Source organism: Sciurus carolinensis, chromosome 10 (genome assembly GCF_902686445.1).
Source record: "Sciurus carolinensis chromosome 10, mSciCar1.2, whole genome shotgun sequence".
Lineage (NCBI taxonomy): Eukaryota > Metazoa > Chordata > Mammalia > Rodentia > Sciuridae > Sciurus > Sciurus carolinensis.
In genome coordinates, this window is record NC_062222.1 from 21,480,993 (window position 1) to 21,494,560 (window position 13,568).

At 43.3% G+C, this 13,568-nt stretch overlaps 1 protein-coding gene across 2 annotated transcripts in view; it reads left to right on the forward strand.

Moving 5' to 3' along the window:
- The first annotated feature begins 10,423 nt into the window (after window positions 1–10,423).
- Smad1 (SMAD family member 1) overlaps window positions 10,424–13,568 on the forward strand; it is a 72,465-nt gene continuing 69,320 nt past the window's right edge. Inside the window, exon 1 of one of the 2 annotated variants that reach the window (XM_047566539.1) lies at window positions 10,424–10,701. Coding sequence is in view for 1 of the 2 variants with exons in the window: in XM_047566537.1 (XP_047422493.1) it covers window positions 11,634–11,739 (106 nt within the window). In the remaining variant the exon portion in view is untranslated. Of the gene's footprint in view, window positions 10,702–11,481; window positions 11,740–13,568 lie in introns of those variants that run through there. The other variant, XM_047566537.1, reaches the window with a different exon arrangement.

Genomic DNA, 13,568 nt, shown 5'->3' on the forward strand with positions numbered 1-13,568 from the left:
GTCTTTTTTGTTTGTTTTCTGTTCTCTTTTTAATTTTAGGAGCCAGGCTATCAGGGAGACTTGAGGTCTACTACTGTGATGTCCACACTAAGTGAGAGGAAATGAATGTATGTCCAGGTAAAGGAAGGTGGTAAGATGGCGAGATTTCTGCTTGAAGATTCCTGTGATTGACCATGCACTTACAGTTTGCTTTCACCAAAAAGTAACTTAAAAGAGTCAGGGTAGTTCTACTACCCGGAAAGAGAATTGTTTTCTATTCTATTAAAAAAACAAGTTGTTGTACTATCAGAGAACTCTATTGATACAGATTTTGGGGGATCCCATACCACATTTCTCATACATTTCTCTCAATATCTTAATATTGAGAACCATCTATTATACCAACCATATTTTGCTACCTCAACAGAGTGGGAAGAGTTTTAAAAACATAGAATTTGAAAAACAACACAGGGTCTGTCTGGACTAAAAATATTTAGACCTAATTTTTTTGAAAATGGAGATTTTCTGCAATTTTCTTGTGTGAGAAAATAAACTCAATTACTCCTGCAGGTCTGGGTTCTCACTATGTGGAAAGTAGAGGTTAAATTTAGTAGGTTATAAGGTTTCACAATTTGTGTGCATTTCCTTGTCAGTGGAAGGACCTTTTAGGTGTCCGAAAAGCAATTTTGCCAAAGGAATAAGCAGGTAGTAAGATTGTTTTACATCATAGCATAATTGACATTAAGAAAAATGTAGACAGGTAGGAAAAAAGTCAACTAAATTACAACATGTGCTTAGCTCACTTATTTGTATGTAATTGTATACAGATATAATATATAAACAATATAAAACTTATAAACTTATTATAATTATATTTTATTATTATAACAGTGTAACTTATATAAACAATATCATTAAGTTCTTTACAACAGAAACGTAGTCACAACTATTTGAATGTATTTGAATTAAAATTAACATGAAGGAAATTAATTCATTTAAAAATATTTACTGAACACTTCATATGTGGCAGAAATTGTGTTAGGCATTTTGAACACATGACCACCCTTCATCAGCTCTTGTGAGGAGGAGGTACACATAGAGATCATTCATAAAAGTAGTTCACGGTGAGCTCTGTCCAAGAGCCAGCACTACATGAACTGCATGACATGTAATTCTCAAAAGCTTAAGATATAGGGACTCTTAATCTTTTTCTATAGATGAGGAAGCAGTAGGAGTTGGTTGGTCAAATTCACATGGCTAATCTGGCTCCAGAGCCCTGGGACTATTCCAATCTTGGTTGTAACAATGTTAAAAGAATTACTTTTTTTTAACATATATTTGATAATTTCAAATTTAAAATGCTATATTAATAATAACATGACTACTGAAACAGCTTCTTTTCTCACTCTCTCTCTCTTTTTTTTAAAGTACTTTCTGTCCTTAAATGATATCCTATTAGGGCTTGATAGTCAGATCACTGCCTTTTTAAAGACATTTGAAATTATTCTTCTCTGGGTTACTGACCTGATTCACAGTTAGGTTGATTTGGTTCATTTTTATTTTAGTTTGTATTGATTCTTATTAAAAATAACTTTTTCTTTATAATTAGGTCAAATATATCCATGATTCCAAGTCAAATCCACAAAACTTTGTTTATTCAGAAAATTCGAGTCTCCATCCTGTTTTCTCTACCTCACTCTCTTCAACATGGACTTTTAAAAAAAGTTTTAGTTTATCCTTCTATTGTCATTTTGTTACAAGTGAGTATGTACATATTCATATCCCTCCACCATTTAAAATAAGTTAAAACATACATGTTTTTCTCCACTTAATATATCCTGGAGATTATTCCCTGGAGCATATAGAAAACAGTCCTAATTCCTTATTCAAGCTCAAAAATACTCCGTTTTAGCTAGTCCTCTAGGAGGTTGATTTGATCCCAGTTGTTTAGAGAGTCCACCTTTTTGAGAATGGAAGACTGACTGGTGGTGTCCAGTGAATCTGTGGCACCCCACAGAAGGAAAACAGGAAGGTACTCATTACATTCCGCAACGAGGTCAATGAATTTTTATAACCAGGGATAAATCACATATACACAACCTACACAGCAGTGTGCAGTGGTCCTGGCTGAGCCAATGACTGGGTGCAAGCAGAAGTTGGATGAAGCAGAGTGGGTGTTGTGGCCAATGGGATTTATGCAAATGAGATAGCCAGGGGTGCAGCTACTCTTTGGGGGAAATGCAGATGATAGAGGTACCGAGAAAATGGATGTAACTAGAGAAACATTTAGGGCCAGGAGTGGCTCTATTTTTGTGTCTCTATATGTTTATGAATATTCATGTGTACTTTTAGGATGGAAGATATTGGAGCAAATTCGTCGTTTGGGTGACAAAACCAACTGTAGTTAGGACCACAGGAAACAAAGGTACTGCTGATGGAGAAATTCCGCGATTCTTCATTTTTGAAGATTCCTGCCATTGTTGAGAGCAGCGTCGAGAAATGTAAACGCGAGACAAGCATGTTTTAAAATACATGTTTCCCGAAATTCACGGGAGCTCAGTACTATAGGAAGGGGACCACCCTTCCCTTGGCCAATCCCCTTGAAACTCACGGCCAAAGAATCGTCCTTTCCTCTTTGTTCATCCTCTCACTACCAGCTCTGTCCAAGTCGCCGTCTTCTCTTGTGACCACTGTAGCCACCTCCTCCCTGGTCCACCTGCTTTCCCTCTAGATCCTTCTGTAGCTCCCACTTTTCCACTGAGAAGCGAGGAAAAGATAACCCCCATCCTGTCTTTGCCCCACTTCCATTCAATGACTTTCTATTGCACTTAGAATAAAATGTGAAGTCCTGGAGAGAGTTACAAATGGGACCTAATCCTCAGCATCCTTCCTATTGTCCTCATCTCAGCTCAAAGGCTTCCTCAGAGATGCCGTCTGTGGCCATCTGGTCTAAAACAGAACCCTGCCAGGTCCCTACCATCCCTGTCACCTTTCCCTATTTTACTGTTTTCACAGCTTCAATGATCACATGTTATCCTGCGCTCCTGTGTTCATTGTCTCCCCAATGAAAATGTAAATACTAACCTAAAATGAAAGGTCCTATTGGCTACAGTCATCTTAGTCCCAAGAACTGTGCCCAGCACACTGTAGGTGCTCAATAAATACTGGCTAAGTTAATATTTTTTTTCCACTTGTCAATACCTTGTGTAGCTACTGTTCCATGTTCTCGGTCCTGTGGTTTTTCAGGAAGTACTCTCATTTAATAACCATGGGTTGGGGGAGCAGGGTGTCAACATAACTGCAAATTTGAAATGAATAAAACTTAGTTTCTGCTGGGCACAGTGGTGCATGCCTGTAATCCCAGTAGCTCGAGAGGCTGAGGCTGGAGGATCATGAGTTCAAAGCTAGTTTCAGCAAAAGTGAGGTGCTAAGCAACTTGGTGAGATCCTGTCTCTAAATAAAGTATAAAGTAGGGCAGGGGATGTGGTTCAGTGGTCGAGTACCCCTGAGTTCAATCCCTGGTACCTCGCCCCCCCCCCAAAAGTTTTAACTCCTTAAAAACATAATACAAACTTGAGGGGAGTTTTATTAGGCAAAGTGACGCATCCCTTTGTTAACTAGGGGAGAAGAGAAAACCTGATCACCTTGTCTCCAGTGGACAAGTGCAACATTAGCTTTGCTTTTGAAAGATGAGCTAACTTAGGGCACATGCTGATGCAGAGTGGAAGAATCCTTCAGGAAACCAGAAGGACATTCTCTTGAGAGTGAGATGTTCTGTTTTTTGTTTTTTGTTTTTTTAAAGAGGGACTGAATCCAGGGGTGCTTTACCACTGAGCCACATCCCCAGCCCTTTTTTACATTTTATTTAGAGACAGGGTCTTGCTGAGTTGCTTAGGGCCTTGCTAAGTTGCTGAGGCTGGCTTTGAACTCACCATCCTCTAGCCTCAGCTTCCCAAGCCGCTAGAATTACAGGCGGGCACCACTGCACCCTGGGAGATGTCCTGTTTGATCCACAGTTAAACAAGTAAATTGCAGCTGTGACTCTTCCTTTATACTAGTGCCAGCAAGTTTCAGAGGGTTGCTAATTTGTATTGTATTTGCAAGTACAATATTGGCAAGCTAATTTGGCCACAGATCTAAGACCAAACCTTCCAATACACTTTATAGCTAATAAAGATCATATTTAGACTTCCATCTCTCTGATTTCTAATTGGTTCTTATATGATCTCGTACTTAGGAGAAGAAGTAGATGTTATTTATTGACCATCCTCCAAAAACCCCCAACAGACGTGCAGGAGTCAGTTGGATAGCTAAACCTTTTAGGCTGGTCACTATTGATCATTGCTTTATTTTCAAATAAGAATCTTCATCATTATGGTTAAAGTCTGATAACATTAACAGTCAGTCACACAGAGCAAGATTTTTAAAAGAAAGTACATGTTGCAACTCTGATCCGTGTGGCTTGGTTTCAGGCGCTCATTTCTAAATACCCTAAGTACACTTTTAGTTTGGGAGCGGAACCTTCTAGGTGGAGTTGGACCGTGTTCACAGAACCTGGAGGCCTACTTCTTAGTTTCTGGTTCAGCTCCTGAAATCACTCGTATTGCCTCTTCTCAAGCTGAAGGGAAGACATTCTTTGTCCTTGTCAGCGCTGTGTCTGAAGCACATGTTTGTATCCCAAAGGGAAAGGGGAAAGAACTCTCTCCTTGAGCGACAATCCAGCAGGCAGAGGTGGCCCAGTGGTAGAACACCTGCTTTTTCCAGAATAAAGCTATTTCAAAGGATGTTTTATATTTTTATTAAAATTACATCTTAGAAAAGTTGATTGTTGCAGCAACAGCTTGAAGTAACAATTGCTTCAAACTCAAACCGAGAAGTTGTTTATGGGCATGTCTGATTCTTACTAGGACAGATATTTTTCCTAATGTTTAAAAATAAAAAAAATTTTACATCTTGAAAAGAAATTTACAGTAGTTTCATGGCACTCCTAACTTATCACCAAAGAACTTGTACATTCTCTAAAGAAAGAAGAGCTAATATAAATGGATATCCTAGCACCTTTCTATAATTAAAAGAGGGAGATTTTTATTACACCAGGTACTTCAAAAGATATCTGCTTCATTGTTAATAAGTCTCACCGATTACAGTCAGAAATAACCAACAGAATGTAATAAGACTAAATGAAAAGCCTTCTGTAGCAAGGACAACCTTACCTATCCAGTATTCAGTGGTATGCTGGTAATGTTAAACTGGTTACTTATGGTACTCATCAGTTTTTGTGTTGTAGGTACACCCACCGTGGCCAATTTTTAAAAGAAAGTACATGTTGCAACTCTGATCCGTGTGGCTTGGTTTCAGGCGCTCATTTCTAAATACCCTACCAACCGTTGGTCAGGAGACCAACGTGTTGAACAGCAAGCTTTCAGAAACCCTGAGGATTAAGCCATTAGCTCTCCCAAGCCAGGGCTAGCCGGCTGGAGCACACTACTGTACTCAGCCTTTCCCTTCTTCCTCACTGCCTCATTTTGTCAGAATGACATTTGTTGGGGTGACAGTTTGTCCATATTAAACAATTTACAATGATATTTCCCAGCCATCCTTGCAAATAGGAAAGACTGCAGGAGTGTTTTCACCCATGAAACAGATGTGGGCAGATGTGGTAGTAGTGGTCAACGCTTGCCACAGGTGGTGAGGTGAGTGGTACCTTCCTCCCAGGGGCTTCAGACTATTCGCTTCTTTGGCCTTACCCTTTTCTTTTTTCTATCTGGAATGCAGATAGGACAACTGAAGCTGCAGCAGGCATTTTATAATCAACAATGAGGTAGAAGCAAAGAGAATAGCACAGACCTTGGCCCTTGGTGTTATCTTATCACCCCTGGAATGATCATTTCTGACCTTCTTTTTATAAGAGATTAAATAAGTTCCTATTTTGCTTAATCAATATTATTTAGGTTCTATATTAAATGCAGCCAAAGCCAGTCCTTCACTGTGAGAGATTTGCCAATGGATGCCTGTCTAGCAGGGAGAACTTGCTACTGGAAGCAAAACAACTGAAGAATTTTTTTTCCTGGAAATCATGTAGTCACTTTCAAAAACTGACAACCCCATTAATTATTCTGTTAGTATGAGTTTACCTAAGACATTTGACTTGAAAACAAATTGTATTCTCAGCATAGCACGACAAACATTCAGTGAGAAGAATATTGGTGACCTTCATGACACATACAAGATGCCAGGTACCACGTCCAGTACTGTATAGGCACCAGCATACTTGCTGTGCGACCTTGGGCAAGTCAATTAGCATGTTGGTGCTTCCATTTCTGCATCTATAGAGAAAACAGTGTCTATCTCATAGTGTTTTTTTTTTATCAGTGTATATTAATTATACAGAATAATGGGTTTCATGGTGGCATATCTGTACATGCATATAACATACTTTGATTATATCCATGCCCTCCCAATGACTCTCCCTTAGTCTCCCCTCCCTCTCCCCAGGTTCTCCCTCTTTTCTAATCCCTCATAGGATTGTTTTGAAGGATAAAGAGGTTAATTTTATATATATATATAAAATACCAGCACCACCACCACCACCACCATCCCATAGAAGCCCTAATTCAATAGGCATTACTATCGTCTAAAGATGAGGATGATGGTGTCTACCTTACTGAAAGGTTCTGAGACTATAAGCAGAAGATGCCTCTCAGGTGTTTAGCATTGTGCCAGGTAAATGCTTAGTAAACTCAAGTCATTGTGAATTTCAAGTATCCCATTCATAGATTGCTCCCCAGCTTTTGGGAATGGCTCCCAACTCTACCAATTCAGGGACTGTACTAGGACCTTCAACCCCTTGGATCCTGCCATCTTTTCAACATCTCGCATTCCTTTATGTCCTCACCTCTCTCCTTATCACCATCTCCCACAGTCACAACCTTCCATTCCCTGACACTCTTTCCCTCCACCACACTCACCTGCAAAACCCAAGCCCCAGGTAGACCCAGCTCTGACCCCTCAGTCTGACTGAGGCTGGAGAACAATTCACAGCCACGCTGGTTGGGCTGGCTTTACGTTCGTGACTGCTAACCTCACACGGGCACTTCATAGGTGGCCTGACTGGAGTCCAGCCCTTTCCCTGATTCATGTGCTCTCAAACCCTCCCAGAGGATAACTGCTTCACAGTGCCCTGCTCTCTTCCAGCTTCCAACATCTCTTCACCCTCTGCGGTTCTCCGGAAGCAGGTCCTTGGTTGTTTCTTCCCGACTGGAGAGCAGTGAGAAGAGACCACCCTGGGGTCCCGCCCCAGGCCCATGGCCTGTGTGCATCTGGGCCCCACACCCGGCCTTCCCTCCAGGAACTCACTTCTCCTGGCAGCACTGCAATGGCCCTTGGGTCTTTCACAAACAGATGAAGTCCACTCAGCAATCTGGACTCTGCACTGGCTCTGTTCTTTGCTTAGGAAGTCAGAAACCTATCCCTCAGATTGCGTACTGGGCTTCCTTTTCTTTCTGAATAACCTCCTGCCAGGGGTTTTCCCCTGCCCCTGTAGAGAGAACCACCACCCCCACTTTTCCAGATCCCCCTTACTTTGCTTTTTCTGTCCCTTTATTATGTCTCCCTTGATGAGGGCAGGGATTTTCATCTGTCTTGTTTGCCATCATGTCCCCTGAAACTAACAAGGCTTGATTGATTGATTCATTCACTCCATTCATTCGTTCATCCAGCAGATGTTTAATGAAGTTCTGTTATGTGCCAGGCACAGTTTCAGGCACTGAGGCAATAGTAATGAACATAACAGGCCAAGAATTTAGCTTTTTTAGATAAGTAATTAGGCCATGCTAGAGTTGGAATTTGGAATATCCCCCAAAGACCTCAGTGACTTGGGAAGTGTAGGAAACTTTAACAGGTGGGTCCTGGTGGGAGGTTTTAGGTCATTGGGGGCATGCTCTCAATGCAATTGTGGGTAGTTAGTCTCTCTCTCTCTCTCTCTCTCTCGCTCTCTCTTCTCCCCTTCCCCACCTTCCTCACTTTCAGCTCTCATGGGGTGAGCAACTTGCTCCACCACAGACCTCCTGCCATGATGTGCTGCCTCACCAACAGGTCCAAAAACGATAGGGCCAACCAACCGCGGACTGAACCCTCTGAATCTGTGAGCCAAAATGAACTTTTTCTCTTTATAAGCTGATTATCTCAGGTAATTGTTGCAGTAATGGAAAGCTAACCAATGCAGGTACATATTGCCTCAAGAAATAGATATAACTAAATATGGAGAGAGGATATAAGGTGTATGTGTAAGAGAAATTGTAAATGGTGGCCTTGTTGAGATGCAGATTAAAGACATGAGAGAGGAATGGAGTGAGTCATGTGGACCTCCTTCCAAAGCGGGAATGCCTAATACATAAGAACTGAGGTGGGAATGTGCCTGGATTGTTCCAGAAGAGTGATGAGGCCAGGGCAACTTGAGGAAGGAAGGAAGAGAGAATGTGGGAGACTAAGTTGGAGTGGTAGAAGAGGGTGGGCAGGGAAGATCATGTAGGGTCTCCACACATTGGGAGAACTTTTATTCTGAATGAAATGGGGAGTTAAAGAAGGATAATTTTACTACTTTAAAACAATGATATTAACATATAGTCCATATTCAGGTTCTTATAACTGTCTCAATGATATTTTAAAAAGAACATCCAAATTTTTATTACCATTTAAAGAAATAACTTGCACAAGGGGTGAAATCAAATTTCATAGTGTGTATAATATTAATAATTACCATTTGAGGCTACTAGGACTGCACTAAGAAAGACCACGTATAGATTTAGAAAAATTAACAGTTTTATAATGCCATTTTATAGCTTTTCTCTCATCAGGATCTAATCAAGGATCATATACCGCATTTAGTTATATCTTCCTTTTTTCCTTTAATGACTTTGTTGAGATAAAATTCACATGCCATATAATCTACTCATTTAAGGCATAAAATTCAATGGCTATACCTGCAAAGTTGTACAACCATTACTGGGAACTGTGTTAGAATAACTGCATCATCCCACAACCTTTGGCTATCACCCCCAGGTCCCTCCATCTCCCAATTACTTTCTATTTCTATAGATTTGTCTCCTCTGGACATTTCATATAAATGAAGCAAACAAAACGTGGTCTTTTATGTTTGCTTTCTTTCACTTGCATAATATTTAAAGGGTCATCCAAGTAGCATATGTCAGTATTTTGGTCCTTTTTATGACTGAATAATGTTCCCTTGTCTGGATATATATCTTATGTCATTTATCAAAGGAGGGTTCTGAACAGGAGAGTGACTTGATCTTAATGACATTTTACAAGGTTAACTCCAGGTTTTGCTCCAAGAGGCAGAAAATGAGAGACTCTGATAAATGTTACTTTTAGGAAAAATAAGATGAGGTCCAAGAATTGACCAGTAAGTGCTCAAATAGCTTAACAAAGAAGGGATTTAATTAGCAGAAATATTCTGATATATAACTTATAAATGACATTTTATGGGTTTTATGAGATTTGTTGCATTTCCTTTAAATAACTAAATATGAAATATATAATAATTAATTAATAAGCAGGAATTTTAAATGGGATGCTTGATGCATAAAGGTGCAGGAATAATTGCAGTACCATTCATTTTCCATGGTTTTTGATGTTAATGTTGCTGGCCATGATTCTTTTGGTTCATATGAAAACTACTCCTCAGAATAATTCTTCTCTAAACACAACTCAACATTATGGTAATCATTCGCGATTCCATTCCAGCTTTCAGAGACTGGCCAAGAAAAAAGTTGATTCTTGGAAAAACATGTTTTCAATGTCTATGCAAATCAGGTAGAAATAAGTTGTTTGTTTTTGTTTTGAGGACGTTTGTGACATCTAAAAGATTGTAAAAATTGGACCAAAAACTAGAGTATAAAGAGCTATCTCCTTGTGGCTTCTGTCATTATTTGGAGCAACAGGGCCCTATTCAAATCACTGAATTCTGAGTTGGAAATGCATCTTTGGACTCGCGGTTTGCAATAGTTAATAGAAATCCAATTCTGGACACAAGCAACTTTTGGGGCTGCAAATCTTTGTGGAGAGAATGAGCGGCAATGAAAATTAGACATAAAAAGGTGAGTCAAAAAATGCGCTCTGCGTTCTAAGGACGATCCCGTGCGTGCAGTGGATGTGTTAATGAACGTGCCAGAAATAAACACACAGCACGGCGAACCTGACTTACAATAATGCACCAGGCCTGCTCCACCGGGACTAGAGGCAGGGCTGGGAAAGCCAGAAAGCCGGTGTGCTTTTTCTCCTGCTTCGAACGAACTGGGCGTGGGGCTGGGGACTGGGGGCGGTGGCTCGCGCCGCTCCCCTGCGCTGTCCGCCGGCTGGGCCCGGAATTTGGAGAGGATCCCTGGTCGCGCGGCGGCGGCGGCGGCGCGCGCGAGTGCGCGTGTGAACGAGCGGGCGGGCGAGCGAGTGCGCCGGGTATTGGCAGCCGAGGAGTGGAGGCTGGGCGGCTCCGACTCCCTGACGCCAGCGCGACCAGATCAATCCAGGCTCCGGGAGCGAGCGGGCGGAGGAAGGAGAGGCCGCGCGGCGGAGCCCGGGCCGAGGCGCGGGGAGGGACCCTGCGAGCGGAGCGCGGCGCCGCGCCCGGCCGGCCGCACTGGGGCCGCGGGACCCCGCTCGCCCGGCCACTCGTGCGTCCGCGCGGATGGGCGCGCCGCCAAGCCGGTAAAACGAAACAGACCCGCACCCAACTTTCCCCTGCGCGCGTCCCCGCCCTCTGCTCGGCGGCCCGGGTTGCCCAGCGCCGCGGTCTCCGCCCGGGCGGGCGCGGGCTGCGCGGGAGGGGGGCTTCCCCGCGTGGGGCCGCGGACCCCCCCCATGATGGCGCCTCCCGGCCGCTCCGGGTGCGAACCTGCCGGCTCGTCCTCCCCTCGTGCCCGCCGGCCGGCTCCCCGCGCCGCTTTGTTGGGTGTGCGGCGCGCAGCCTCGCCCCCGGCCGCCCTCCCGCTCCGCGTTTCTCTTTCCCTTTCCGCAGCCCGGCAGAGGCCCGTGCGCGCGGCCCGCGGGCCCATTGTGTCCCGCGCCGGCCGGGCGACCCTCGCGGTGGTCGGAGGACCGCCGCGGGCGCTGCCCTTTCCGCACCCGGCCGAGCGGGGCGCCCAGGAGGGGGACGCCCGTCGCCCCGGGCCCCCGGGCATCCTGCGCGGGCTCCCTTCCGCGCCCCACCGGCCTCTTTGGGGTCGAGGTCAGGGAAAGTTCGCACCGAAATTCCCTCTTGATTTATTCAAAGGGTTGGCGGCGGCGCGTAGTTTTTCCCCCCTCTTCCGCCTACACCCCCTGCGTCTCCGAGAGTCGTCTCATTCCTTTCCCTTTACCGGATTCCATTGCCTCACTGCATGTGTATTCGGGAGTTCTCCGGGAACAACTGTTCCTTCACTCTGCGCCCTGTCTTTGTTAGTGTTTCTCGGGGGTGTTTCGGGAGGAAGGTGGGGGCGGTGGGTGTGAGACCGACGTGGGCTTGTTTTTCTAGTTGCTGAATGCATGTGCAGGCTTAAAGGGAGGACGCTTCCTTGACGTCCTTCGGGGAGGCAGCAGGAACAAATGCCGGCCAGATCTCACAACTGCTGTAGCGGAGGCTTTTGTTTATTTTGAGGCACATGCGATTTTTAAAAAATACTCCTTGCAAGGTAACTAGCGAGGCGCTTTCCGTCTCTGAAAATCGAGGCGGTTCAGAGCAGCATCTCCCGAGAAAGCATCATTTTCGTGAGTACTGACAGCCTGCCTTTTCTCTCTCTCCTTGGTCCCACCCGCCCCCCAAAGTATGGAATGGTACAAAAGTTGTGCAGGATTTCTGTTCTGGCTCCCTGTTGCGGAAGCTCTCAGCGGCTACACAGAATGCCCTTTTTTCAGAACGAACATCTTTGGCTCAGATTGCCTGTCGTGGATAAGGTACCCACACCCCAGGAACAACAGGAGAAAACTGTTCCTGGCCCACGTTGATTTTACGTGATTATAACTACAACTTGACATTGTTTTGGAGGCAGGTGAGCTGTATTGGAACGAGTGTTTTTACAGAAATCGAGGCAGAGCCTGTGTTCACTGCCCCCAGCATTTTCAATGGGTGTAAATGTTTTTTGCATCAGCATTGCTCTGATGTAGGTGCCAGGCCTAAATATGCTGTACTGATTAAAGTGTTTGTCCTCCACTCTCCCTCCCTCGGCCCCATTTGCAGTTATTTGATATTTCTGTGCAGGTGGTGTACCATTTGTGTAATAGTGCAATTCTTAGGAAACTGTAACCAGGGTCTTGAGAGATGATTTTCTGGAGATGGTGATGCCAAAGCCTCCAGAGGATCTAGACAGGATCAGGTTTCTTCTGAGGGTAGGGATTTGTCCTTGATTTAGTTTTGACCCCTACTACCATAGGTATGTAACCAGATACATTTTTCCTTTTGCATTATCCTTTCCTTGCAGAGCTGATGACCTTTGTGTTTTAGAGAAATGACAGTTTTTAGGCAATTAAGAATGTTAACCTCTCATACCTCTTGGGATATAAGTAAATTTTTTTCCTGCTAAGTTCATTAAAGCATTAAGAGGAAGTAAGCCTCATTTTTCCAGCTACATTTACTACATTTTTTAGTTAAAAACAAAAATTCAGTGTGTAATTTTATTTTTAGCAATTCTAGGTTCGAGATAAAATTTAATAACTTGGTAGATTGGAAAAAGAATAAATTTGAGTGTAATTAGAGGAGCATATTTAAGCTGCAGTAGCCTACATAATTAAGGCCAAGTTGTGTGTGTATAAAAGAACTCATTTGTGTAGTCTTACAAGGCTAATGGAGGCTTCGCTGAGGCTTTATAAATAATGTAAGTTGTGTATAATGTAGAGTCTCCAGAGATGGCAGAGAAAGCATCATTACCAGCCTTTTCAACCTGCTCGAGATCTTAAATTGATTTACAGCACTGAACTGGTGCAAAATGATACATCAGGATGACATGGGGTCAGCCTGTAAAAGTCTATGATGTCAGCCTATTAGTTCAGTCATCATAATTAAACCATATTACAGGGGCAGCTAAGCAGAAGTCTGGCGTTATACTTCAGATATGGGTGGTACATGGATTTTGTTCAGAGTGGAAAGACCAAGATAGTCAAGAACACTAGTGTTTCTAAAGCAGGGAAAGCCTTTCAGAACTATGAATTTCTGAGGGAAAAAAATTGATAAATGCAGAGATGTTCAGTGTGCGTTGACCAAGTAGCTTCCCACATGGTAGCGTAGAAACAAGTGCTTTGGTGCTGGCCCTTTGCACATCTGGTCTGTGTATTGACTCATGCTTCACATGAACTTGAATTTAACTTGGCCTTACGGACCTTCTAAAATATCAGAGGACCACATACTTCTTTATCTCTGATCCTTTCATTAGCACTGAATTTGCACTGTATTGATGTGTGAGTTGACATGTTATTCCTTTGGTCAGTTACCAGATTTCCACTAAACACAAAAGATATTTGCATTGAACATATGAGCAATTCAGGAAAAGAAGACCCTTGATTTTGCTTAAATTTCTTAGGTTCATTTTTTAGTTTATGGATCA